Source organism: Trachinotus anak, unplaced genomic scaffold (genome assembly GCF_046630095.1).
Source record: "Trachinotus anak isolate AG129_WGS33_773 ecotype Australia unplaced genomic scaffold, CSIRO_AGI_Tana_v1 ptg000003l, whole genome shotgun sequence".
Taxonomy (NCBI): Eukaryota; Metazoa; Chordata; class Actinopteri; order Carangiformes; family Carangidae; genus Trachinotus; species Trachinotus anak.
The window spans coordinates 18,996,282-19,023,884 of NW_027273854.1; the positions used below are offsets into that span (position 1 = coordinate 18,996,282).

The 27,603-nt window shown below is 40.4% G+C and overlaps 1 protein-coding gene and 1 long non-coding RNA gene across 3 annotated transcripts; one reads left to right on the forward strand and one right to left on the reverse strand.

Annotated features, from left to right (window-relative positions):
* The first annotated feature begins 867 nt into the window (after nucleotides 1-867).
* Nucleotides 868-23,593, forward strand: LOC139618459 (uncharacterized). Its single transcript, XR_011689736.1, has 2 exons — nucleotides 868-1,307; nucleotides 23,337-23,593. It is a non-coding gene; the product is annotated as an uncharacterized lncRNA (long non-coding RNA).
* On the reverse strand, nucleotides 14,490-27,188 carry kcnj4 (potassium inwardly rectifying channel subfamily J member 4). Of its 2 annotated transcripts, XM_071474372.1 has the most exons (3): nucleotides 26,559-27,186; nucleotides 21,325-21,456; nucleotides 14,490-18,988 (listed from the first exon to the last, which is right to left on the reverse strand). In XM_071474372.1, the coding sequence occupies exons 2-3, from the start codon at nucleotides 21,345-21,347 to the stop codon at nucleotides 17,362-17,364; spliced, it is 1,650 nt and encodes a 549-aa protein (XP_071330473.1). In that variant the 5' UTR covers nucleotides 21,348-21,456; nucleotides 26,559-27,186; the 3' UTR covers nucleotides 14,490-17,361. The 2 variants fall into 2 exon arrangements, with proteins under 2 accessions (XP_071330473.1, XP_071330474.1); XM_071474373.1 differs by lacking the exon at nucleotides 21,325-21,456 and having other exon boundaries at nucleotides 26,559-27,188.
* Nucleotides 27,189-27,603: the final 415 nt, after the last annotated feature.

The following is a 27,603-nucleotide window of genomic DNA, read 5'->3' on the forward strand; positions in this document are numbered from 1 at the left end:
CATGGTAAAATCACACAGGCCGCTGTTTTGTGTGGTAACTTGACAGGAAGTTGATGCCATTGGCAATTCTTCTGGAATGAAAATGACAACTTAACGCACCATCTCAACGGTAAATAGTAGGTCAGTTAAAACTGAGACTGTGCCCGAACCCAAAATATAAGCCTGGCGTGAGTATAAATTGGAAGCAAATTAAGAAACTTGGTCAGAAACTGGGAGAGGAGGGGGACACACTGCGCCTCTGGAGCACGAAGAGGCTGAAGTGCCTAAAAGAAGTCGAGGCTGGAAGAGAAAGTTGCATTTTAATAATGTTGCTCTCATCTTATGCACCGCAGAAACTCAAGCAAATGGGGATGAACTGACAGACCATATAGGTCCTATTTGACGGAACTTTTATAAAGCTCAAGGTTTTGGATCATCAATAAACTGAAGGTGTTTTAGAGTGAAATGTAAAGATTGAGACGTAAATCACTCCACATACACATCTATCCTAAATCCCGATATCGTGAAGTCATGAATTTAAATGGACACATTTTAGAGTAATGGCGTGCATTGATGAGGTATCATTTTTATACCGGTGTATCCATCTCTGTCCACCTGCACAGCACAGGTGTGGACCGCGCTTCTTCGCTCCGTGTGGGAGTTTTATAATTGCATCATCTGACAGAGCCGCGGCGGCGTTTCAACCACACAGCGCTGGCGGAAAATGCAGAAAAGGAAGGACGAGCGGGGACATTGTAGGCCGCACGGATACAAACACAAGCGCTGTTCCTCACAACAATGACCCCTTGTATCCCCGCCATGCGACCCACTGGCCCCCAATCCAAAAATCACCACTTTTTTTTTTTTTTTTTCATTATCCATGAATGTTGACTGTGATAAGGGAATCCTAACCATGAGTGCATCTCTCTGTCTGATTCTCTGCCTCTTTCATTCCTCCTCTCCCCTCCTTTCTTTGCGCCCTTTGTTTTATCTCAGGTGAATTGTAATCATGTGATCAAAACGAGCACCCCCTTCCCCCTTAAATGAGAAAAAAGGGGGGAACAAAAAGCAGTTTTGTGCATATAAAAAAAAGAAAAGAAAAGAAGGGAAAAGGCTTGTGTCTTCCCTTCCACCGCCACTCTTTATCCGCGTCTCAACAATCTCTGACATGCAGAGAAAAGTGCTCCAGGAGCGGGGCCACTCAGCCCGGGAGCCGTGGTGGGACTGCCCGGCCCCTGGAGCTTTAAACCGGGGACCTTCAGAGAGACACTCCGGGGATTTCTCTCCCGCTGTGCAGTTGAGGATTTGCGGCCCAGCCTCGGTTTGACGTGAGTGTTTGTTTAGGAGCGTGTGTGTATGTGTGTGTGTGTGTGTATGCGTGTGTGTGTTTGTGCACAAATAATGAAGATGTTGAGAAATGAAAGGAAATGAACAGGCCTAACAAAGTTACATCGGTGGCCCACATCAATTGATGGCCCTTAGATGAGACTGAATCCTCTCTGTGGCCACAAGATGTTTGAGAGACGCGTTGCTTGATGAAATAAATCAGGAATTGAGTCGGATTTTATGTCTTGTGATTTAACCGAGTGGCACTGTGACAAAATGCTGCAAACATGAATTTGTTCGAACTATCAGCGACAAAAAGCCCCAGTTATCTGGAGAAAAGAAAATTTCATTTAGGCAAAGTTCTGCTAGATAATGTCCTTCAGACATCCCCTGTGTGTGCAAACGAATAATGAAGGATGGCTTGAGAGTCTGCAGAGTTAGTTAAGACAGACAGAAATTAAATTAATCGAATAGAGATGAATGAATCGTTTGGAAAAACAAAGGGACTAGTGAACCGTTTTATTTCAGATGTTACTCTTCCAGCGCTTCTATTTTTATATTAGGCATATGTATAGCGTGGAGAATCAATTCTTTTTCCATAAAAGCCTTCTCTGGCAGCTGACTAAAGCTAGACAACTCACTGTAAAATGTACAATTTTTTTTAGCGGGCTTATATAATAAAAAATTAAATTTTGTTGAGTTAGGCGAGCTTTAATTAAAAAAGATGTAACTTTCAAAATAAAATACTGAACCAAACAAATCCTAAAAGAAATTGGTCTCAGTGAAATGATACAAAACTTCAGACCTTTTGTAGATTTTTTGAAAACGTAATATGCAGTAAATGATTTACTGTGTATCCTGCTCCCACTTACACTATTTAGATTCTTGGCATGAATTAATTTTGTTGATGCTAATAGTAGCTCAATGCTATTCTGCATTGCCACTAATGTGAAGCCATAATGTTCATGGAAAATATAGAACATTCATAACAATAATTTGATTCTTTTACTAAAATAGTGATTTTGTTTCACTGTACATTTATAATCCATGTAACTGTTAAGACTCACTCTGCAACTCCAAACTGTTTTTATTTCACATCAAATCCTTTGCTGAAGTAATTAGATGATAATTATTCCTGACTGGATACTTTGTACAGAAAAGACAAATGATGTTAGTTGGATAAACTCAAGATACACACAACAAGATAAACACACACACACACACACACACACACACATATAAACAGGCAGTAAAAAGAGGATGAAATGATGCAAGCTTGTTGCTCTCATGTGACAATGATGTAGTTTGTTGTGAAGCAGAAACTGAGGCACAAACACACACAAACAGCACATAGGGTGACAGTTAAAGGTCAACAGGTCGTGGCTCTGCAGAAGGCCCTGCAGTCCCATGGTCAGACCAGAATCCCCTCAGAGCTGTAAACACACACCATCATCCCCACCACTCCACCACTGGCTTTATGCAAGTATTATGTATTCCTGGTTTATGTCCTCTGGAGACTCAACTAATAACACAAGAGTTTGTGAACTGAGTCATCTACTGGTGACAGTCAATGAGCTGACCATCTCCTATTAGCTGACCTTGGCCAGGTGGCATCACTCACAAAAAAATAGTGACCAATATGCAAATATACAATAAATATACAAATTTGTAATTATTTTACAAAAAAAAATAATAATAGAATTGTAGGGCACACTGGATTTGGAGGAAATAATATGAGAGAATAGAAGAAGAAGAAGAATATAATTTAATTATGCAGTAAATTATGTGCAGTAAATTAATATTAAAAGTAATCTGAAATCATTTCACTACCAAAAGATAAATTTTACTTGGTGCATGTTTCCTCTAGACTAGTTGTTTTATATATTTTATGTTGTCACGTGGCCAGTGGGATTTTTTTATTTTTTTTACAATACAATAGAACAGTGTTTATATTGTGTGTTATGGAGTGAGGGGAAGCATTCTTCAGCCAAGGTGCCACGATGGGAGTATCACCCCTATCGCCTGTTTTCTGGTTCAGACAAACATACTCACGAGGTGCTGACTCACAAGAGACAGGAATCCGTTCAAATGGTCTGAGAATGACATTAGTGCTGAGCTGTTGAAAGTCCGAGCAGAGTTGGAAACAAGAATCTCAACATATGTGATTGTCTATATGTTAACACATGTCCCGAGTTGCTGTAGTGTTGTTTGAAAGTGGTTTATATCCCTCTCTTACTCACAGACACGCTGTCTACCCCTTTGTGACACCCTTACTCTCATTTTCTCTCATTCGCTCTTTGTCTCCCTGCATGCACCTGTGCAGGACAGAGCAGGTGTGTCGGTATTTGGTCACTGAAGTGAATCAGTCAAGCTTGCAGAAGGATCCAGCGGGCTACTGTTATTGCAGTTATTAAGTTATTATGAATGTTATCAACTTGGTCTTATATTTGACAGTAAAAGCATTCAAGCTTGAGTTGCTCCGGGAGGTCAAAGGTCAGGATCAACCGCAGAATAACAGGCGGAGTTGGAGTTGAGTTTTGCTCAAAAGAACTTCAGGGGTTTCATCCCAGGCCCCTTGTTCTTTTCAAGCAGAAGTAACTGAGCTTCTATGATTTATAGATTCTCCCATCTTAGTGATAAATGTGAGTTTTATTTCCAGTTAAAATATCATTGAATATTAAAACAAATAATTCCGTCCTTCACACAATCTTCTTGATCTTTTCACTCCACCCATCCTCCTCAGTAAATTAATGCATCTGTGTTACATTTAAATAGACGCCCCCACCGAACATCTGTGAATCCTGCCTTTGTGATCATATAGCACCAAGTTCCGAGGCCTTTGTGTTGGTCTTGTCTTTCTCTGAGATGCTGATTTGTGTGTGTGTGTGTGTGTGTGTGTGTAAGGGGTTCTGTGCCAGAACTTGGAAGGGCTTTCACTGCAGCTGGGTACTGAGGTGTTTTGTGTGCCTTCAATGTGAGTATGCAAATGTATCTATTTTTTTGTATACACTTCTGTGTGTCTGTATGTGTGTGTGTGTGTTTGCATGTCTGCATGTGCAAGCATGTATGTTACAGAAGGACATATATGTGTGTGGGCTTCAAGAAATGGACAGTGCTGCCACTGGTGCTAGTCAGATGGGCATGAATGGGGGTGAGGTGTGTGTGTGTGTGTGTGTGTGTGTGTGTGTGGCTGCCTTAGTGAATAGCCCATTGTGTGCTCTGCTTCATATCTCCACTGACCAGCCAAAGGAAAGAATCTAGTTACTCCAATTGTGTGAGGGGGAACATCTAAAGGAAATTGATATATGGGGGTTGAGGTGGTGGTGCTGGAGGGGGTGGGGGTATTGGGGTAAGGGTCCTGGGTGAAACAGAGAGAAAGAGTTTAGTTACCTGTGGCTGATCTCTATTGGTATTCTGTAATTACCCTTCTACTCATTTTAGAGCACTTGCCTCATATTTCCTGGTTTCACGGTCAGGAGCTAGTTGGTGGTGCTGACTACGTGCTCATTATTCCTCATCGCACTGTGTTTAGAGTGACAGTGGTTTATAGGTGTTTTGTAAGTTTGTGGAAATAAGAGCTCATTTTCAAGACTGTTATACTGCTTTTGGGGAGAAATGGTGACCTGGTAGTCCACCACCTAGTAGCTTTTAGCTGTCATTATGGTTTATGTAAAACAGGATGGCAGCATCAGTCTGTCGGCCAGTCGTTCCACCACTGTAGTCCAGACTTCAATTATGCTTGAAACACTTTGATGCAACATGGTTATAAGTAACTGACTTTCATCAGATTTGTACAGTGATGAAGTAGTTGCATTAAGTTGAATAACCCACTGAGATACTGCAGCTACTTGACTTCTGACCGTTGGCACCATGAGTTTAGGTTTATATTGATTACTTTTTTATACACATATACTTAGTCTCCGCTTAAGTGTAGATGTACTAAGCAATAACACATCCTTCAATATGAGCCAAAACCAGCTCTGCTCAGCCCTGCTGCAGCTGTGACAGCAACAAGAGGCAAAAGAAGAAAAAAAACAGGGACGATGCTGAGGGAATGAGAGAAAGAGAATCCTCAATGGTGCCTTGTATCCCTTGCAACTGTCCCCTGTCTCCCTCTCAGTCACATTATTCACCACTCTCTTCTTCTGCCATGCAGTTCGAATGTGTGTATATGTGTGTGGTTTTTGGCATTAAACCCCTCACACATGTCCACACATATAAGCAGATTTCATGGCAAGATTTGGAAACTCCCAAACAACCCATCTCTGTAGGACAAAGGGACATGCCTGAAAAATGATAATTGGGGCGGAATGAGAGGCGAGGGATGAGGAGATTGAGTCATTTTCAGGAAAATGCAGAAAATGGTGTTCAAGAATTCAGCCGACAACAAGGGTGTCCTTTGTTTAGGATGCTTCTGCAGCATGTCTGGCTGGCTGCTGTTTGGGACATCATCACACAGAAATGATGTGCCTCTCTAAAAATGTTCAATTTCAGTGATCCTCAGACTATTTTTCCCCTTAGCCACAACACAAAAGTCTCATTAAATATCAAATTTAGCTTGACATCCTGGTAGCTGAGCACAATATAGATTTCACAAACTTGTAAACACACTTGGTGGAAAGATAGTGGGTGCATTTATCCAAGAGCTGCGCTTATTGTGCTTTGTGTTTTGTACTTCACCTGAGAATTTACATTATATACTTCTTTTTTTAGTCATTATCTACATGTTTTACTCATTATCCATTTTACTCTAACCTTATTTTTTATACAAAAATAGCATAAATTAATGAATGAGAAATAATAATCCAATAAAGCAAGCCATTTACAGGGGCCTTCTTCGCCCAATACCTAATACCTATTCAATATAGATAAACATTTTACACACAAAACAAATTATCATCTTATAGAGTATGATTTATCCCTAGGGTGATGGACATTAATAAGCCAATTAAATGCCATCAGTAATGCAGTGTACTTTAAAGTGCATTCTGAAAATGTTCAGACCCTCTCACTTTTTTCAGTTTTGATATGTTGCAGCCTCGTGCTAAAATAGTTTAAATTCATTATTTTCCTTCATCAATCTGCACTCAATACTTACTAATGACAAAGCAAGATGTTTCTACACCTTGATTTGAGTCCACCTGTGGTCAGTTCAATTGACTGCAGATGATTTGGAAAGGCACACACCTGTCTATATAAGCTCTCTTGTCCGACAATGTATATCAGAGCGGAAATCGAGCCATGAGGTGGAAGGAACTGCCTAAATGGAGCAAGTGTGGAAGAACCAGGACTCTTCCTAGAGCTGACCGTCCAGCCAAACTTAAGAATTGGGAGAGAACGGCCTTGGTAATGGAAGTGACCAAGAACCCAATGGCTGAGCTCCAGAGATCCTGTGTGGAGATGGGAGAAAGTACGAAATGGACAGCGATCACTGTAGGACTCCATTTATGGCGGAGTGGCCAGACTGTAGCCTCTCCTCACTGAAAGACACACAAAAGCTGCTTGGAGTTTGCAAAAAAGCATCTAAAAGACTCTTCTTTTTCCTGGTCTTATGAAACCAAAATTGTACTGTTTGACCACTCATCACCTGCCCAAGTTCTTGCAAAGCTTTGAGGTGTTTCTGGGGTCTTTATCCTGCTGCAGTATGAATCCATCTCCACAAAGATGCAAACAAGAGGGTCTGGCATGTCTCTGAAGCATGGAGTGGCATTTCTGTTTGGTCAGGGTGCAGTCAATTCAGTGCAGGTGTCTCACTGCAGAGTAGGCAAAACATCTGTAGACCTGAATATTCCCACCACCACGTTTCACTGTCAGTTTGATACACTAGGGGGTAATTTTCTCTCATGTTCATGTCCTTACATACACCTTCCTGTTTCTGCTGTAAATCTTAAACTTGGATTCATCAGTGATTAGGACTTTTTTATAGTCATCCACCGTGACATGCTGGTATTTCTTAACCCACCCCAAGCATTTGGCCTTGTTTCCCTCCTGAGAAGTGGTTTAGAGACTGCTACTTGTCCTCTGAGACCACTACAAGACAACATTCTTCTGTCAGTCCTTTTGCTGATTGTTGCTTGCATTCTTTTTTTTTTTTTTTTTTAGGAAATTCTGTATCTGTCATGAAGTTGCTTTTTAATCTCTCAGGGAACTAACAGTGATGTATTGATCTTCTGATGGTTTGGTCACTTTTGGTCTGTCTGCTTTGGATGCAACTGATCTAGTTTCTGCAAAGCATTTTGGAGTTCCCTTAGAAATCTTAGTCTAGCCATGATTTGCAAGTTGAGTTACGTGAATGAGCTTCTGATGGATAGATCCAACTGAGCGTCTTCTGAATGCATGTTTCAGTATATGGGGTACAACTCAAGGAAATCTGACCTTTTGTACAAAAGTGTTAAGTTGGTCCATGACCCAAATTTGCTTAAATTTGATTTCTGACCTAGAAATAGTACAAAATCTTAAATATATATGTAATCATGTCTTGTATGAGTTTGTGTGAATGCCAGTCCTTCAGAGAAGACCAAAGTTGCATGCAAAGTACAACAATAAATATCATATTAATGCTTATAACGTGATTTTCTGGCATCTTGCATCAATAACTGAGTGCTCATTAGATGTGCATTAATCATCATTGCCTTGTGGATTGACCTGGGCTTTACTTCCTTTGATTTTATAGGACAGAAGCTGTTCTGATATGAGACAGACTTGGGGAGTACAGGAAGAGGGGTGATGCTTCTTAGGAGGAGATATGGAAAAGGAGGATAAAAAAAGTCACTTTCCAATCATGAGTTTTTCTCGGAACATTGAATTAAGGAGCGTGAACGGGCGGGGGCCTGGAGGGTCTGGGGGTGGCAGGCCGCAAAGATGCCTGAATGAAAGAGTTTGTTGTTTAATGCTGGGAGAGGCAGATGAAAGGGGAGAGGGAGATGGAGAGTTTGTCGGGCACCAGTCCCCTCTCCCATCGCCTTCTCGCCCCGCGGCCCTCCCTCACTCTGCCCATGTGAGCCAGGGTTCAAACACAGGGCCCACAGCTGTTCTCATATACACAAACACACACTTACACACACATACACACATGCTCAGACACACACAGAAGTACATATTTGGTTAAACACAGGCACACAAACATACACTTAACTAAAGCATAGAGACAGAAATGGAAAATACATGCAGAAATGTGAATCTGGAAATATGTGTGCTGCATACTTATCTGTTCACAGGCAATCACACATATACACACACACACAGCCACACAAACACACAGTCATGTGTACATGTGCCACCTATAGGTATATACTAGGAGACACCAGTCAATCAAGAACAGAAGGATCACACATTCTGTAGAGAAAAGTCAAAACTCAAACATTTAAAAACTTTATTACTACTATATACTACATATACTGTATACTATTATTACTGAAGTTGTCGGTAATGTAAATCCATCTCTGGCAGGGCGCATATTTAAGGACAAGAAAATACCATATCTGTTCGCAAAGGTCAAGAATGAACAGCCATGCTCAAACAAAGTACATGTATTAAATGCACAGTGAGACTAAATTGCATATAGAGTGTACAGAATGTTAGACTATAGTACTTGTAATAAATATGTCAGTACATAAACCTTCCTGGCTAACACAGAAAAAAGTATGATCAGACAGGTTGGGTCTAGTTTAGCTGAGGAAAGTCCAAGACCAGGTCAGCAAATGATCTTTTAAATCAGGGCCTGCCAAGTAAAGGACACATACAGTAGTACATTAGTTTGCAGTGATAAACACAGCAAATATAGACATATGCATAAATATATACAAAACATGTAGGTATCCTAATCCAGAGAAGATGCAGACAATTACAGTGCAGAGTAGTCTGTTAAATCGGTTGTCAATTATGTCAGCTTGAGTGATGGACCTTTTTTTTCTCCAGCATCCCTAACCCCATTACTCACATTCAGTCTAGATCCAGATAAGAAATAACATCAGTGTAAGGTTCAAGCTGTCAGGCCCAACAAACAAAGCCGGCATTGTCGTAGTCAGAGAAAAACGTTTGTTACTGTTCAGTGTTGTCTTAGTTCAATGGTATTCCTACATGATCAGTGATAATATCATTTAACTGACATCAACTTACATAAGAGCCTGTTTCTTCGTATGGTCAACACACTGCCCTACAAGAGCACCAAAAGCATGACTTATCCACTCATGTGAAGGGGATGTGGATATGCATCGACGCTGAACAATCACTGGAGAAGAGGTCTGAGATGAAAACGCCTTCTTACAATTTCAACTTGAAGAGATTCAGTGTATTTGATGTTAATCTTGAAATGCAGGAGACTATTAAGCACTGCTCACAGATGAAAAACATTTCATTTCATGTCGTTTTGTACAGTTCAGTAATAAGATTGAGTTGAATTGAGATGATTGGGTGAGTAGAAATGCAGAGCTTTTATATTCAGTAGTGAATATTACTTTTTAAAAGGAGGAAATGAGGAGATGAGAGTGCATCTTGTGTAAGAGTTGGCTTTAATTCTTGCAATGCAATCCTGTCATTATAAGGAAACATATTAGAGGTTTCACAGAAGCTACCTGTCTTACAGAGATAATGAACCTATTTTACAGGTTTTTATGTTATTGTGTTCACCTCTTGAAAAGCAGGTTGTCGGCCTCACTCTTCTCCCTTCTAGGATGGCACATTCTGACAGAAAATATTTTGGGAATCTGTAATCATACACCTGTAATCCAGCAACAGGGAGACAGGTGAGACCGAAGCACAGGCTCAAGATGGCTGGAGAGAGCTGCAGGGAGGAGCAGTCACTGGTGAAAGAGGGGCATGTCTGAAATTAGGTTTTCCATAGCTAAATGTGAGGATAATGTCCCACACTGACTGTGAGAAAGACTTTAATGTTTGAACGTTTAAACTGATCCAACCGTCGCAGCATCAAAAGCAGCTGATTAATTAAAAAGAGAGACCAAAGAGGACACTGGGAGCACACAGATTTAGACAGAAGTGAAGAGGATCAAAGCAGCAGGAAGGAGCTTGAAAAGGGGTCACAACAGTAACACTCAGATCAGTGGTGCATTAGTGCCTTGGGGAAAGATAGAAGAGAGGAAGAAGTACTGGAGGGGTGTAAATCCCAGGGGAAAAGATGGAGGGATGGAAAAAGACCAGAAGATGATGGACGGACACTGGCACGCACAGACACACACACATCCCATAATTAGCATGCTAACAGGCAGTTAAATGTCCCACACAAAGGCGCACTGTTGAGCCTGGGTTGTTCACTTCGGAGACAATACACAATAGGAGTCAGTGGGAGCCCCCAAATCACACTAATAGCTGATGTGGCCCAGCACGACACGGCACTATTTTACCATTCCACCGATCACACTCATTCACTCACTCACTGACTCACTAATGAAAAGCTGATAGCCTCGAGGCCTGCAGTTACTGAGCAGCCAGCTTTCCCCTTCCTCCTGATTCCCCTCTTTTCATCTTTTCATCCACTGACCGAAATGCCTCTCCTGAGGTTCAGAGGTCCAACATGTGGGCTGTTTTTGCTGTCAGGGCTCTTGTGCATGGGAACAACACCAGACAGATGGAGATGGAGGATATATAATTAAAGGAAGATCAAGACGGGACAATCATGAGGGCTGAAAGGGGAAGTCTCTTATTAGGGACACAGGGTGATTTTAACTTGATTAAAATCTAGACAGAAAAACTCAGGAGAAATGGAAATTATTTAATTATAGTACAGGAAGATGTAGTGAGTGATAAATGGAGATATTTGCCATACTGATGTAAGAAAAAAGCTCACTGCAAACAGCAGTCAGCGCTTTCTGTTAAAGCCCAATCCTGCTATTGTCTGTCAGTTTAGCCTCTCTGAACCTCTCCATCAAATTCATCTCTGGTGCAACCAGTCCCTGTACAACCAGCGTGCTTTAAGGTCTATTTCCAGGAACAACATAGATTTGCAATGTAATTATTGCCTCTTAACCTGTCCAGTGTTCAGAGGCAGTCATTTACATTTACATTTACTCATTCAGCAGTGAGGGACGACACTAAAGCTTCAGTGCGGTAGGAGACCTTGGTGTAAGTACTAAGTACTACTGCTCTATTCAATAAGTGTGGTAAGTGCTAGTTAGAGGTGTTAGGAGTGGAGGTGTATTTAGAAGAGATGAGACTTCAAGAGATTCTTGAAAACAGAGACGGTGGGACCCGCTCTGATAACATGTGGTAGCTTGTTCCACCTTTGGGGAACCACAAACGAGAACAGCCTGGACTGCGATGACATTGTGTGCCGGGATGGCAATGCAAGGCAGCCTTCCTTAGAAAAACACCATGGCCGAAAATGACCATAGGTTTTTTATGACTTAGTTCAAGTACATGGGTGCAGACCCAGAAGTCACTCTGAAGTTGAGTGTTAGTGACTGGAACAGAACAGGATCAGAGAAAGATCGCTGGTCATCAAACATGACACCCGGGTTTCTCACAGCCCTGGTTGGGCAAAAGATGAAGAGGCAGTTTGATAAAGTAACCTCACTGCATTCTCCCTCAGGATTAGAGAGATATAGATTCTTCCTCTTCTTTTTACACTTCCTCTGCTAAAGGTAACTAGAGCTCAAAAACTATAACACTTACCTCTGCAGATATGTTTAAAATCTCAGCTGCCTATCACCAAACATTACGACAAAAAATATTGTTTTGATTCAGTTGCATTTCAATGTCACTTAAAATCGAAAGATTTTTTACATTGTTTTCTTTGCTTGACCCACATCGTTCTCCATGTCACCTAGCTGCCATAAGCCAGTCAATTTTGCAGCTCTGTCCTTTTCATCAGCAGATCAAACGGTAACTGTAGAACAGATCACACAATTTGGAGAAATTCAACTTCATTATTCAGATCTGATAGTGATGTGTATTGGACAGCTTGGCATCTACTGTTCAGTATGTGTTAAAGCTATTCAAGAACAGTTCTCTGATGATTGGCCAGCAGGGGGCACTGACCTCCACTTCATGAATCGTTTGTAACATGCACTTAAGGACTTGGTGAGCAGTTCATCCTGAAGTCCAAGACTATAGACTCCTAAAAAGATGTGTTATATGTCCCTGGCACGGACACTTTGTGGGTTGAAGTATTTCACGATATCATAATCCAATAACAAGTTAAATTTGTACGTTTGCCTGTTTGTTAACTTAAGTTTTTCCCATGAAAAATAAAATCATATTTATGTCTCATTGGCAGGAGAAACTGAATTTGTAGTGTGAAGGTAGTCATAGTTCACTAGTTTTTAGCCAAACTACCTAGACCTCATGTCTAAAAATACACACACAAAAATGTTATTTTCCTCCTTTAATGATGTTGTCATTGTCAGGAGTTCGAGCAATGTAACCCCGTTGCGATAAGTGATTACTTGATGGACTCGCTGGCATCATGTGCAGCATTTCAAAGAGCACACACACCCATGTTAAACCCACACAGGTGATTTATTGCGCCTGAGTGCACTTGACTGATGTCTTCCTCAGTCTATTTTTGCCTTTGCTGCACCTGTTAGAGCAGGAAAACGATCGTTCTCATTGCTACGTAGAGTCCAGTGACCTCACATTGTTCCATTAATCAACATCAATACATTAAAACATCTGTGTTGGTGTGCAGGGCCTTTAATTAACACCTCATTGAAAACTTAAATGTTCCATATGTTCCAAAGTATCAAAGCTCTCATTCCACAGAGAGATGTACGCAGCCCGTGTTTAGGAAGTGCCAACCTTACAGAATTTGGTTTCTCTGAGTGTTTACCTGAAAACTGCTATATTTTTAGTCAATCACTTGGCCAATCAGAGCCAATCAGAGAAACCAATCAGAGAGAGGAGATGTAAAACTACATTGAGATGGTTCTTGGTACTTTTATCTTCTAATAAATAATCTTCTTATTGACCTAATATATCTTCTTATCGATATCAAAACTTAAAACAGGAAAAGTGTAAAATACGTTTTGTTTTGTTTTTTTGATGAAAAAAACTACAGGCAGAGGAAAATACTAATAGATGGATGGAGTATTCAATGTCTTCTCAGAGGTCTGGTGTTGTCACAATCCTCTAATAAAAAAATTCTTAGTTAACATGAAAATAATCATCAGACCAGTATAACATATCTAGAATTCCATGAGTGTGTCCACTGATATTCATCTGCCTCTGTTTTGCACAGTTGTTCCATCACAGTGACAAACCAGAACAGACACTTGACTGTGAGTCATTGCTCATGTTTAACCGTCCCCTTTGAAGAGTTATCAGTCACTGACATAATGATTTGTGGCACTGAAAGCCGTCCAAGTGGTCATGAAATGTTAACTTTTTATATGTACAGTATCCATTAGTTCTGTGTTGCATTTCCCTTGCCTGTAAATACTGTTACTTGATTTCTTTTGAATTTCTATTGGTCGAAATGATATGATGCACCAGGAAAAAGCAGAGGACCTGCTGTAAATCAGAAGGCTATGACATGTGGCGTGTTTATCCAAGCATGACCTGTGTCAGCTCTTTGGCCAAAGACAAGGGAAGTTAAGATATAAGATATGTTGTGAGGTTCATTTCCAACTAGTTTGATATGAAGAGATGCACTTTTCCATCACTGGACATAAAGTTAAAAAAAACAAAAACAATAACATTATGTTCAAATTTACAGTCACATTTATCAAGTTTCCGGGGCTTGTGAAATGGCATGTGATGTGATGATGTTTTGAGCTCCCTGTAACATCGCTACCATTCTGTTATCTCTTGTTAGATGCCTCACTCACTGCAATGATGCAAGTGTAAAAAAAATCAGCCCTTTCCAAGATATTCACAATGTGTTCAGATTCTCAGCCAACACACACACAGAAGTAGAGGCCAAAACACATTTTGCAGTTTTTTTCTGTTGGGTATTAATATCTTCTTTTTTCAGAACAGTCATTAATTTATATTCAGCTTTGTAAATTCACAATTCATGAGCCAGGTTCTCTGTCGCCCTTCCAGTGCACCACTGCTGGGAACACATGGTTCAGTGTTTTCTGCTCAAAGCCTCGATGATAAAAATGGCTGCAGAGGCATCTAGTGGCTCTAGATGAGCACGCACATTTCATACAGGAGCTTCAGCACTCACAGCTGCATTAGAAAAGAGACTGTTTGTGTCTGTGTGTCGACTGCCAAAAAGGAGAAACAACCAAAATTATATAAATATTTATTTGCAACATCAAAAGGAATACAAGGAAGAATAAAGTGCTTTGTACTTTAGATTTTTTTTTCTTTTCAGCTTATTTCAAATAGGACAACAGCTTGCTTAGTGCATTTTTATCTCCAAGCAGGGGTTGGGAAATCATTCAATTTATATGAAGCAGGAAGACTTTTCAGCAAAGGAAACAAAATACTATGTCTGTTACACAAAGTGGCAGTGGCATTACACTGATTGTTCTCTTGTACTCAGGTACTCTTGTGCTCTTCTGTGCTCATGTTGAAGCACTATACAATTCAAAACCAGCCTTACAGATGGGCTCTTATACACTGCCAGTCAAAACATAGTATACTTTCATATTTTTGGATCGGTCTTAAGCAAGTAAATATTAAGTTCTTTCTGAATAACCTAAAAAGAGATAATGAAAGTAAGAGTTTCAGGTAAGGTCTCAGTAAGACAGTGAAGACATTTTCATCAGGGACAAATACAGATGTCACCTGGCCACAGTCCATCTCTCCTTACCTTTCTCTCTCTCTCTCTCTCTCTCTCTCTCTCTCTCTCTCTCTGTGAGTTTGAGTGTTAAACTCACTCACATGAACGACTTGGGATTTATACATAAACATTTTGGTGTTCAGGACATTCAGGGTACTCTCAGTAGTTTAAAGACGTTGCCAGGAAACTTTAAGTATTTTTGAACAGTCAAGCATTCAAGTTAAAAACACATCTAGACATCAAATATAGAACAAATGTACAGTATAATACACATTTATATAATAAACTACAGCTGTCTGTTTCAGAGGCCTACACTGGTCAAAATATAGGTTATTCACAAGTTACTTATACTTGTTCAGCCGTTTATAACAAATTACATTGTTTGAGAGTAAAATGCAAATATAACCTTTTTCTTTTGGCTGGCAGTGTATGTTTGTCAATAAAACTGTTTACAAATGCTTCACATGTTCCTTGATATTTAACAGGTTTTGCAATGAAAATTTTGACAATTTAAATTTTGAAATCTAATACTATTGAATGCTTGTCACTGAGATGCACACAGACATCAATCATTGTCTACAGCCACTCTCTCACACTATCAGAGTAATTCAAAAATACACACATTTGGTCAAGCAAAAATAATTAGCAAAAAGAAAAAAAATCCCAAATGAGAAAAAAATAAAAGTTGTTCAAGAATAAGAGTTGTAGTATCATCAGGTGCCGCAGGTGTACTGGTCTGACAGCTGCATGGTCCCACCTAAAGGTTAGAGTAAATGCATTCTTTTGCTGTCTACATCATGGCCAAATTGTATTTAAACATATGTTGGTGTCAGTTACGATCTGTAAAATGAACTTTATTTATTTCAGTATCGTTTAGATGTACTTTCATTTGCCATCTGATTTTTGAATGTCATCTATTTTACAACCATTGTGACATATTAATTCAAAGCAGTTCTCCTGACATACATTTACACATGACTTTATGCTCTCTATCCAAATCCAGTGTCTTATTGCACGTTCCCAGAGACTCTACTCCTCAACTTTTATCCCTTGGTTTCCTGTTGTGCCTCAGAGTGGCTTCACACCTCTTTACTATCAAAGACAATGAGTACACTTTGGCTGCATGCACCCATGTGTCCAAACTATAAATCAGAGGCGCTCTGTGTTTTCCATTCCAACTCCAAACCTTTGGCGAACAGCAACAGCACACACATGAATTAAAGCCACTTCTCAGTATTGTTTCTGTTATCACTGGCTGCAGCCTCCACAAGAAACAAGTGATGAAGTGAAGTGATTCAAAAAGTAAACAAAAATGTTGCTTTATATTGATAACACTGATAATAACACTAGACTATTTTAGTATCTATAATCTAATAAAGGTGTGGGTTACTATGGAGTTAAATATTCTGTTTGGTTTTCAACATATTCACTTAAACGCAATGCTTGTTTTCAAAAGAAAAATATTTTTTAACATAAGAAATGCAGTGATTTCTCCATGAATAGCAATAAATCAAAACATTTGTTAAAAATGATTGTCTTAAGGAATCTGTATCACGTTCAGAATAAAAAAAAAACTCCCTCTGCTACACTTAATGATTGCACTTTGAATGGTCTTGTTGGTATACTGCACAGCAAACTCAACAACAACAGTTTCTCACTGATGTATACTGAAAACACCTAGAGAATGGGAGGATTTTTATGTTTTTCAGGAAAAGATTGAACAGAACAGACATTTTCACAAAAGTGCAAATAGCAGACTTTGCAGGGAACTATTGCAGGCATGATGAGCACTGAAATCCATGAACGATGTGGAGATTATCAAGCATAAATGAATCACACTTTGATTAAAGAGTGCATCTTAAAAATCGACCATTTAAGTCTTGAGCTCGGTCCTCTTCAAAAGGGAGGAGAAGTACATCAAAAGTGCTATTGCTTTCAAAGAATCTCTTGTTTACATTCACAGAGAAAAGGGCATTTTTAAGTAAAGTAGGATTCTAACTATGCAAAATGTACATACAGTCTAAAACATGACTCAAGTTTCTGGACTTGTGCTTTCCTTTGGTTATGAATTCACAATAAAAGACAGCTAAAAGCCCGTCAGTGCTTTGATTCATTGTCCTCCAGCAAAATCAGTCCGATTGGTTGTTATGGCTCTCCAAGGAATGTGCCAAAAGTTATTTAGGAAAACAATTTCTTCTTTTTCTTACTTTTAAATCCCCATGAGAAGACAAAACAAACGTATGTGAATATAAACCAACACTGGCAAGGCAAAGGGGTTGAAATATCTGTGCATGCGATCCAAAGCTCAACACATCACCAAGAAATCCTTCAGATCCCTCCCTCAGGTGAAAGAGGATGGTCATGGGAGCTCTTTAGAGCTCTTGCTCGCTCTTATACGTCACAGGATCAAGAGGAATGGCAGTCTGTAGGATGTCAAATTCCATCTGGTTATTGTCCATGTCCAGAACACACATGACGCTGTGGCTGCCTGATGTCACGGTGGCAGTGTCCTGGAACATGTTTTGGAAGTCTACAGAAACTGAAGTCCTCCTCTCCTCTGCCTTCTCCTTGCCTGCGATCTGAGAGGAGTCAAAGATGTCGTCCTCCTCCTCCCCACCGCTCAATGCTACCTCGTTCTCGTAACAGAAGGCGCTCAGCGACCTGGGGATCAAGTCTTGTGTGGTTCTGCACGCAGAGGCAGGAGAAGCAGCAGAAGAGGCCCGGCTTGCAGCCTCGTCAAGCTCTTTGGCGCTGAGGTGAGGTGTGGACGGCACCTCATAGGTCTTGTGGAAGCGAGCATAGTCTACCTTGTAGCGGTCCCGGTCCTCATAGATCACAGGCTCAAACCTGTGACCCCAGAAGATCTCATTGGCAAGGTAGGAGCTACGGAACTGGGTGGTCATGGCCGTGGCCTCCACCATCCCTTCCAGGATCACAACAATCTCAAAGTCGTCTGTCTCCAGATCAGCTCGGCTCAAAGTATACAAGGGGCTGTCTTTATCTATCTCATGGACTATAACCAGTGGGGATACTAGAAACAGCCTGTCCGTGCCCTCATCATAGCCCACATTGAGGTCCATCTGCTCCAAGGGGATAAACTCACCCTCAGCTGTGACGTATGATCGTATGAGCTGGGCACGGACATGAGCCTCCACAATGTGGCTCCTCCGCAGGTTGCCCACCCGCCACATGAGGCACAGTTTGCCATCGCGCAGGGAGATGACAGCATTTTTGGAGAACATGAGGGTCTGGTTCCTCTTCTTTGGCCGCGCCATCTTGGCCATGATGGTGCCAATCATGAAAGAGTCAATGATACAGCCTACAATGGACTGGATCACCACTGTTATCACAGCGACAGGGCATTCCTCTGTAACACAGCGCCAGCCGTAACCAATAGTGGTCTGGGTCTCCATTGAGAACAGGAGTGCCCCAAGAAATCCCTGGACATGAAGAATGCAGGGCATCCTTTGCGGCTGTCCTCCAGTTGTGTGTCCAGAGGTGGGTCCATGCAATCCACCCATTGCCAGGCCATCGCCCTTCACTGTTGCTTGCTCCTCAAAGTCTCCATGTGCCAGGGAGGTGGTGTAAAAGATAATGCCAAAGAAAAGCCAGGACACCATGAAGCTGGTGCAGAATATGAGCAGCAGGTATCTCCAGCGGATGTCCACGCAGGTGGTGAAGATGTCAGCTAGGTAGCGCTGCCTCTTTTCTTCCATGTTGGTGAATATAACATTACATTGTCCATTTTTCTTTACAAAGCGGCTCCGTACTTGGTTGGAGCCTCTTGTCAGAATCTTCCCGTTGTAGTTGTTCATCCCTCCTTGTCCCCTTGTGTTGGGCTCGGCAGCAGAGGCTCCTGACCTCCTCCGACTGTCTTCTGTCTCTAAGTTGCAGGCTGAGTGCAGGCGGAAATTGGGATTACTGTGGCCGTTGTGGAGGCCTAGGCTAGAGATCTTCTGGCGTTCCTCTTCTGGTAAAATGCCTGACACAATGCTGTACCTGTCAACAACAGAAATGGAAATTAGGGTTGATGCGATTTAACAACACTTCACTTTCTGAGTTTAGAAACGAACTTGGTTACATGACGCTCATGCTGGGTTATAGTTGATATAAACAGCCTATATAGTCTATAGACATCTGCCATGTCCTCCAACACTGACATAATGGAGGCTTCCTTTGACCCCAGCTTCAGCATATATTCAAACTTGTCATGACATTAACAAACACGTTTTAATTTATTTATTGGAATGATCAGTATATTTTTTGTGAACCAGTTCCTCATTGAAAGGTAGAAATCAATCTCAAACTTCCATTTAAATGTTTCAAAGTCGTCTGTCTCGTAATGTTTTTGAGTTAAATCATAGTCTAAACAGCTCCCTGCCCATATAACACATGTGACAAATTGATGTTGGAACAGAAAAAAATCTCAAACTGTAGTTTGTGCAGTGTGGGGAAGAGGAAGAAAGAAACGGAAGGCAGCTTATGGAGGCATTAATCTTACTGATCCTTGTGTACTTTCCAGTGTACCATTTAAAGCGCACAAAGACACTATGCACCATCTCACAGACAAGAGCGGAAGGAGGATAATAGCTGACTCATTAGGAGTACAAGGAATGCGGGCAGTATCAGTTAAGAAACAGGCACCATCAGTGTGTGAGGGGACACAAGTGAGTAAGAACAGTGGTTTAACATTTTTTGTTAACTCCCAATCACAAACAATCACTCAGACTGACTAAACTCCTGGTCAAGTGAGTGTACGAATCAAACTAACCTGTCCCTCTCCTTTACATGGAGGATTAGCAGCTGGGAAGGTGAGTTCAGTTTAACTATGTGAGAAGGATTGCTGTCATCACAGATTATTGGATTATTTCTGAGTCAGTGTCAGTCAGACAACCCATTTTCAGCTGGACATTGGTATATCTTACTTATCAAATGTAGGCTAAATGAATGTTTACTCTCTCTTTTAATCGTTCATTCATCCAGAGAGAGGGGTGTGATGTTTGAAGGTGGAGTTTTGCTCATTTTAATGACAAATCAGTCTATTATTCAGTTTTGTTGGGAGAGGTTTTGTCTTGCTATGGTCAGTCTTTATTGTGCTATGAAGAGAAGAGTTTTTAAATATCTCACTAACAAACAGTACAATAAGACAGTTTGGACCACTGCACAAAACCAGAAGACCTAAGAAACAGCTATGACATAATTAAACAGCTATGACATAATTAAACCATAACAAATAACCAAAGGCCATATCTGAAATGAGGCAGTATAAAATGAAAACTCCATGGTAATGTTTATACCGAACATAACATGTTCAACATATTTAGTCTTCATAGGTCTGAAGGAAGGAGCTCTCTGTATACGGCCGGTCAGGACAGTGTAGGATGGCCTTGGCCTTTCTAAGGATCTGCTTGCTGTAAATATCTCTGAGCTGGGCCTGACTCACCACGACTAGCTCACCATTCTTACTGGCCATGTGGAGCTTTCCAGAACAGACAACAATGCAAATAAATAAAATTGTTTGTGTAAAACTGGGTCTTCACAGGGCTGGTGTGATACTGCAACTCCAATACAAAATCAACTGAGGATAAAAATGAAACAAAATAAAGACATGAAGTTCAAGTTTCAAAATCCAAGCAGAAACATTACTCAAAACTGTAGATGTTTTATTCTTATAAATAATATGTGAGCAGAAACACTCGCAAAATGACACTTTAACTCTAATTTCTTGTTTCTTTGTTGTCATTGTCGTTGTTTGACTCAATCAGATGTTACGAGTTCAATGATACCAAATGATCTTTTTGGCAAATCTAGCAAGCTATAAATGCTGTAATTCAGGAGCAGATTCAGACCTTTATCAGTCAGAAATCAATCCACCACCTTCAGCTAGTTGAGAGTGTTGCAGCTCAGCTCCTTAAAATATGTCCACATCCAAAATTATTTTAATTAGTTTTAAGGCCAGGCTTGGGTTGACGCTGTCCGGGCCCCTAAACTTTGGAATTTGACACAGGGTCAGGGTCAGTTCCCTGTTTTATCTCACTTCTTAGACCCAATTTAAAAAAAAAAAAAAACAGCTACAGTGTGATGTCTTTTTAATATATCTATTTTATATATCTATATACATATTTGACTCATGAAGTACTTTGTTACTTATATTGAAAAGTGCTATACAAATCTCTTTTATAGTCTTTTATGTTATTATTATTATTATTATTATTATTATCATTATCATTATCATTATCATTATAAAAGTCACCACGGCCATGTACATTACATAAAGAAAGAAGGAAAGTAGTCCCAGACAGGATCCTGATTCCAGACTACTGTAAATCCCTCACCTGTTGGACCTACTTGTTCCCATGGCACCAATGATCACTGGTATGGGGTCAGGGTGGGAGGCCAGACTCTGTCCTGCTCCCAAAGATCAGGTTTCCAGCATGGAGATGGTTTTTGAACTACTGAGAAGACCACTGAGGAGACAGGGACATGATGAAAATCAGCACATTTCTGTTCTTATAAACTCATCCAAATTAAATTACAGCAAGTACACAACTTCTGCATCTAACTCAGAGAGTTACTGAGAGGACGCCCCTTGACAAAAATCTTCTTCAACTATGTTTAAATCTTATCTGACACAGTTTCATCACTTCTCATCTCCTCATATGTTCAAACACTGTTATTATGGTTGTTGTTTCTAGTCTGTGTGTGTTGTTTTACTGAGCTAAAGATGTGGATTTAGGTATAATCCTGATCTGATTCTGTGAAATATCTTAAGGAGTTGTGACCTTGTCTGACCCTGCTCTTGAGAATACATACAGCTATGAAAGGATTATCTTTTCAGACACCAGCATGGGCCTTAAGTCTTACTCTGCAATTCAACAGAGATACAAATTATTGCTTCAGATGAAATCCTGTACATGTCACGTTTCATTGGCATGATGAACATACCGTGATTATAGAGAAAACAGCAAAAACAAAATGTAGAAAAAAGGAGATTGGATACTTTGGGTACAGTTAAACAACCTGTTCTGTCAGCCAGTCTATTCAGCTTAAACCAGAAGATTAAGCAGTAGTGGCACGCACCCACCACCCCACCACTCCAGCACCCACACATACATGGTAAACAATACACTCTGCTATGACACTGCTGACAGCTTTGTTTCTATTTCAAAGTGTTTCTAGGTTTAGAATTTGGGCTCATGTCTTAAAAAATGACACATCTGGCACCGTAATACGCCTCAAAATCAAATCTCATTTGTTTCCTGTCTGACTAAAACTTCCACACTGCACAACAGCACCAAGCACAAGCTGAACAACTTTTTTCCTGAGCACAGCTGAAGTCTGTCCTAAGAACACAAAGAAAGAAAAGAAAATCCTGTCACGTAATCTTCCCATCATAATACCTGTAAGACACAGCAGTTGTAAATTCAAACTGAAGGTTGAAATAGGTTGCAGCTGTTTGTTTTTGTAGTTTTTTCCATACAGCATTTTATATCATTTCAAGGAAGTGAACACAGTCAGATTGACCCGCCTAATGTGTTAGAAAAGGGTTGACGCCTTTAATGTTTCAGGTAAAATTTGACCCTTATTTGAATTCATTAACAAGCACTTTTAAAAAAAACAAATTATAATCCAGTAAAATGTTTTATCTGCTTAAGTAACTTGTAATTTATCCACAACTATTTTATATATTATGCACAATTTGTCTATTTTATTTCTTATGATGAACAGAACAGGCAATTATCAATATGTTATAATAAAATCTTATATTATTTATATGTTAAAATGAGCAATTATTGTCACAACTGTTGTGCTGTGGGTTAAAATCAGCCACATATACTATGACAGACGTATAACTGTATATATTTCCAAGATTTGTTGTGTGCCACTCTTTATTCAATATGCTTTCTTGGTATGAACCATTATTTGACAATTATTACACAATGTCATTATACTATTATTACCAAATTTTATTACTAATATATTTGTTTTGTTATGATTTTTGTGCTACCAGATCAAATTGAACCCATAACACTACAGATGTAACTTTTTTTTAAAGGGATTTTAAAAAAGAAAAAAAGGATCAAAAATAAATAAATAAATAATCATAATAATAATAATAATGAAAGGTATGTTTCACACATTTAAACTTGAAAACAGGTAAAAAATGACCCTGGTACAATAGGAGTGTTAAAATAATTTCACATAATCAAGAGGAGAGGATCTATATATGTTTGGAAAACAATGTTACTTTACAATGACACTCACACAGGTGTACCTGTGTCTGTATGTGAATGTACTGTACATGAGGATTATATCTTGTGTTTTGTGTGTGTCTGTCTCCACACAGGTGTCCTTGGCTTCCCACCAACAACTCAGCTGTGGAATGACTACTTCCACCTCCGAGCTGTATCTACAGAATAAAAGGAAGATGCAGCGAGCCAACCATCCATCATCAGTGATGGTTCACTTTTTGCTGCAAAAGGTTTTATTGAAACTGACGATGACTGTGATGCCTTTAATGAACAGGAGGCCAGGAGAGAGAGAGCGCAGGTACTGATGTGTGACAGCAGAGATGAGACACACACACACACACACACACACACAATACAAACCAGTTAATGGTCACCAGGTAAAACTGGGGACTTTCACTGAGGCCAGTTTCCATAGGAACACGTCTCCTGTGGCATTTTGGGGGGATGGAGCAAAGTGGAGAGAATCACCAGAGACACAGTGATGTCTGCGTGTGTGTTTGTAGCGGGGGGGGGGGGGGGGGGGGGGGGGGCTAGTATACAATATTAAGTGCTCTTATAGCATGAGTCAGAGGGCGAGGAAGTGACGGGATTGAAAGGGTGCAAGACCCTCAACACAACAACACACGGTTAAACACAACATCTACATTCGATTTTAAGTAGATTTTAAATGAGGTGAAAAACACAAGTGAGGGAAAGAGAAACGTGTCTGTTTCCTGCTTATTTTCTGAATGATTTCACGACTACAATGAGAAACATTTAAGAAATCATATTCACAATCATTTTATATAGTTTGAATTGTCTTTTTTTATCACTGTGAGTTGCATATGTTTTGATTTTGTACAGTTAATCTGACAAAACAAGCAATCTGAAGACATCACCACCGTCCTCTGACAGACAGAACAATCTGTTGATAGAAGAAATAACGATCAGGTTAACTGATCATTGTTAGCTGCAGCTACTCTGCGTGGCTGCCACTACCTGTATGAATGTTGGGTATTTCTGCATGTTTCTCCTCTCTGCAGCCATATTGCATGTACATTAGTGTGTACACTTGCATCAGACTTTGCAGTGTTGTGGAAGTCTTTTACTGCATCTCTGCATCACTAACTCCTTCCTAATCCCATAAATCACAGATTAATAGTCAGTCATACGTAATCTCTGAAATAAGAAAGGTGGGGTCGTTCTGCAATGAGCGACTTGCTGGAGATCTCCTGATTGTTAATCCCAAAACAGGAAGAGATAGAGAGAGAGAAAGAGAGAGAGAGAGACAGAGACAAAGACAACCAGGTTGGGTGGGGGGGTGGGGGGGTAGTAGGGAGACTGGGATTAAGATGCAAAAGTGTCCACTTCCCCTGAAGCCTTTGGTAATCGCCCCTGATGAGACACACTGTTACATCAGCCTCAAAAAGAAATTATACATCCAGTATGAAGACCGGAGCTTTTTCTTCCCAGACATGGCCTGGCAGATCTGGTGTCTAGTGGAGCAATTACGCAAAGTGGTCTGACTCACTTTCTATCATATGTTGTTCATAACTGGTCACCAAAGACAGGAAATTAACCTTAGTGTCTAGAAAAGACTTGTATAAAATTACCAGATGCATTCAAAGGCACATCACAATATGTAGCCTTACATTTTCCACCTTGGATAATAATGACAATAATGGCAGCAAATTAAAGATGATTGTTTAAACCTACTGGGGTGAAGCACAGAATAACATTCTTACAAAAATTTAGTGTGTGAAGGGAAAACATTTGTGACATTGTTAACCCAAGTCGAATCCCTCTCACTAAAGTGGCTCGTGTTGAACTTGTATTTTGTGCATTTGTTTTTTCACTGGGGTGAAATTAGGGATGATGATCAAGAGCAGATTGAGAAAAGTATTTGTTTCTAGTTTAAAGGATTATTGAGTCATTCCACTGAGCAGGTTCACTTCACTTCCTTCATGTACTCACATGTACTATGTGATAGGCCTACATATGCTGGTTTCACCTCTGCTCGTCACGAGCCAACCCACAGAAAAGCAGTCAGCCACGCAGAGAATTATTCCCACGCTGCAATCACATCCCAGACAACCTCCGACTTGTTTTCATTTCAATTTTTTTTTTCCATATTGTCCTGTTTTCATCTTTGCAAAACATATGATATGTCCCAGTTCATATGATAGATCAGTTGGACCACATATCATTTTGTAATATGTCCCACTGTAAATGTTCCCACTGAAAAAAATAAGGATTTATCACACTTTTGCTCAATTAGAAAATCCACATGTATTTATTCATTTACTTCACTTTACTTCTCATCTGCACACCTGAATGGACACTGGACACAAAGACAGAGAGAGGTCACCACCATTGTGTCCACAGTTGGTCAGCCAATATCAGTCCTACTCCCTGCAGCTCTGCAGTAAAGCTGCTGGTTATCACCAGTTTCTGGGATGAAATGCCTCAGTGTGAAACCAGACTAGTTCAGAGTCATATAATCAAGGCAAAACAGATCAACGGAACAGATAATGTGTTTTATGGACTAAAAAGATCACTTCACTATATTCTAAGCTCTATGATAGTGTAGACTTTTGTATCCAATGTTTTGCATTGACCTTACTTTCTGTAAATTGAAGGTTTTATTGCAAACATACAAAGACAAGGATCACAGTGCTCTTTAAAACTGTTTCTGATAAACTGATCATTTACGCGTGTCTGTTTACACTGCCCAGGTACCAGCTATCATGAGGCTTTACCTTTCCCTTTCGAGAGCCTTCAGATACTTCAGTTTCTTTTTGGTATTATTTCTAGATGCACAAAAAAATAAAACTAACCTACAAAAACAGACCGAAAACTCAAAAAAGAAGGAGCGATTTCTTTGTATGTAACATATTACATCACATTTGTTTGAGGCAGATCCACAGGTGTGCAGCAACATCATCGCCTCAAGGTACATTTTATAGCTGCTGCGTACTGATATGCTTCCAGGTGATGGTTTTTGTTGAGCCTCACACGTGCCACAGAGATTTACAGTATATGAAGGAGCAGTGTGACTGTTCACTTGATCACACACGACACAGCAGTTTCCATGATGCCCGAGCTTTAGTCTGTCTGACGCAGTGCTTATTTTGCTATGATATCTGTGAAAGCTCCTACTGTGTGTAAGCACAAGTAGAACAGCTCTTAACATCTGTCATGTGGAGAGCAAAGTTTTGAGAGATGAGTTTATTCAACAAATAAAAAACTTCATCCCTCAAACTATTGTTGTGGAGGTGCATCTGCTGAGACTGAAATACTTTTATATATTCACATAAGTGATAATAGTTGATACTCACCCTCCAAGTTAGTTGTTGTTTTCTGTCACTTGGTTGTGTTTTGAATTTTTTGTGTGCCACCACTTCACTTCTCAGAATCCCAAAGGTCCCACATCCTTAGACTTCTGTGGTTTGCGATCCCTTCCCTTTTCAGTTTCTTCTTCATCGCTTCTTCATTGTTTAACCGCTGTTGTTTCTCTCTTTTAATCCTTTATTGTCCTGCGCTGCCTCCTTCACTGACTATAATCCTGTCTGTGCGCACTCTCCTGTGTGTACTCATACACCCCGAGCTGAAAATGCTGTGTCAATCTCCCCTCTGCAGAGCATGGGTTCGGAGGGGGAGGGAGAGGGAGAGGGAGAGAGGGATGGATGGATGGATGGAGGAGGAGAGGAGAGGAGAGGAGAGGAGAGGAGAGGAGAGGAGAGGAGAGGAGAGGAGAGGAGAGGAAAAAGAAGAGAAAGGGAGAAAAAATGCAAAGAGAGAGAGGAAGAGATGAGACTACAGAGGGGCTCCTACTTTGTCTGTGCACTCTAAGCATGTGTAGGTGTTGAATAATGCCTGATGTGCCCATGTAAGCGAGCAAGAACTAATTTGAGTCATGATTTCCAGGCTCTCTATGAGGAACAACAGAGATGATGCTGTAACAGGTGGGAGACAAGGAAAACTATGATGTTCAGTTGCCATCACAGTTTAAAACACCACAATGATCACAGCACTGGGCTATTCCTGTAAATTGGCCTGTAAACATAATCCCTTTACATTTACTCCCTCACAGCTGTGCCATGGATGGTTTCCAGTCCTCTAATCGCTGGTGGTGCAGTAAGCTCACTGTCAATGCATGTTAGTCTTTCAACACAGTCGAAACTCCAGAGCCCCACAGCTCTGTTCACACTGACGGCTGCATCAACACTGTTTCCTGACCTGTCACTCTGTGCTGAGTTGCACTTGCAGTGCTGTGATGCTGTGGGGGGGGTACCTCTCACATATTGTGGTATTTTCATAATGGATGCGAGGTGGGAGGGACGTCCAGTGGTCTCTGGCCAATCGAGAGCATTTGAAAGAAAT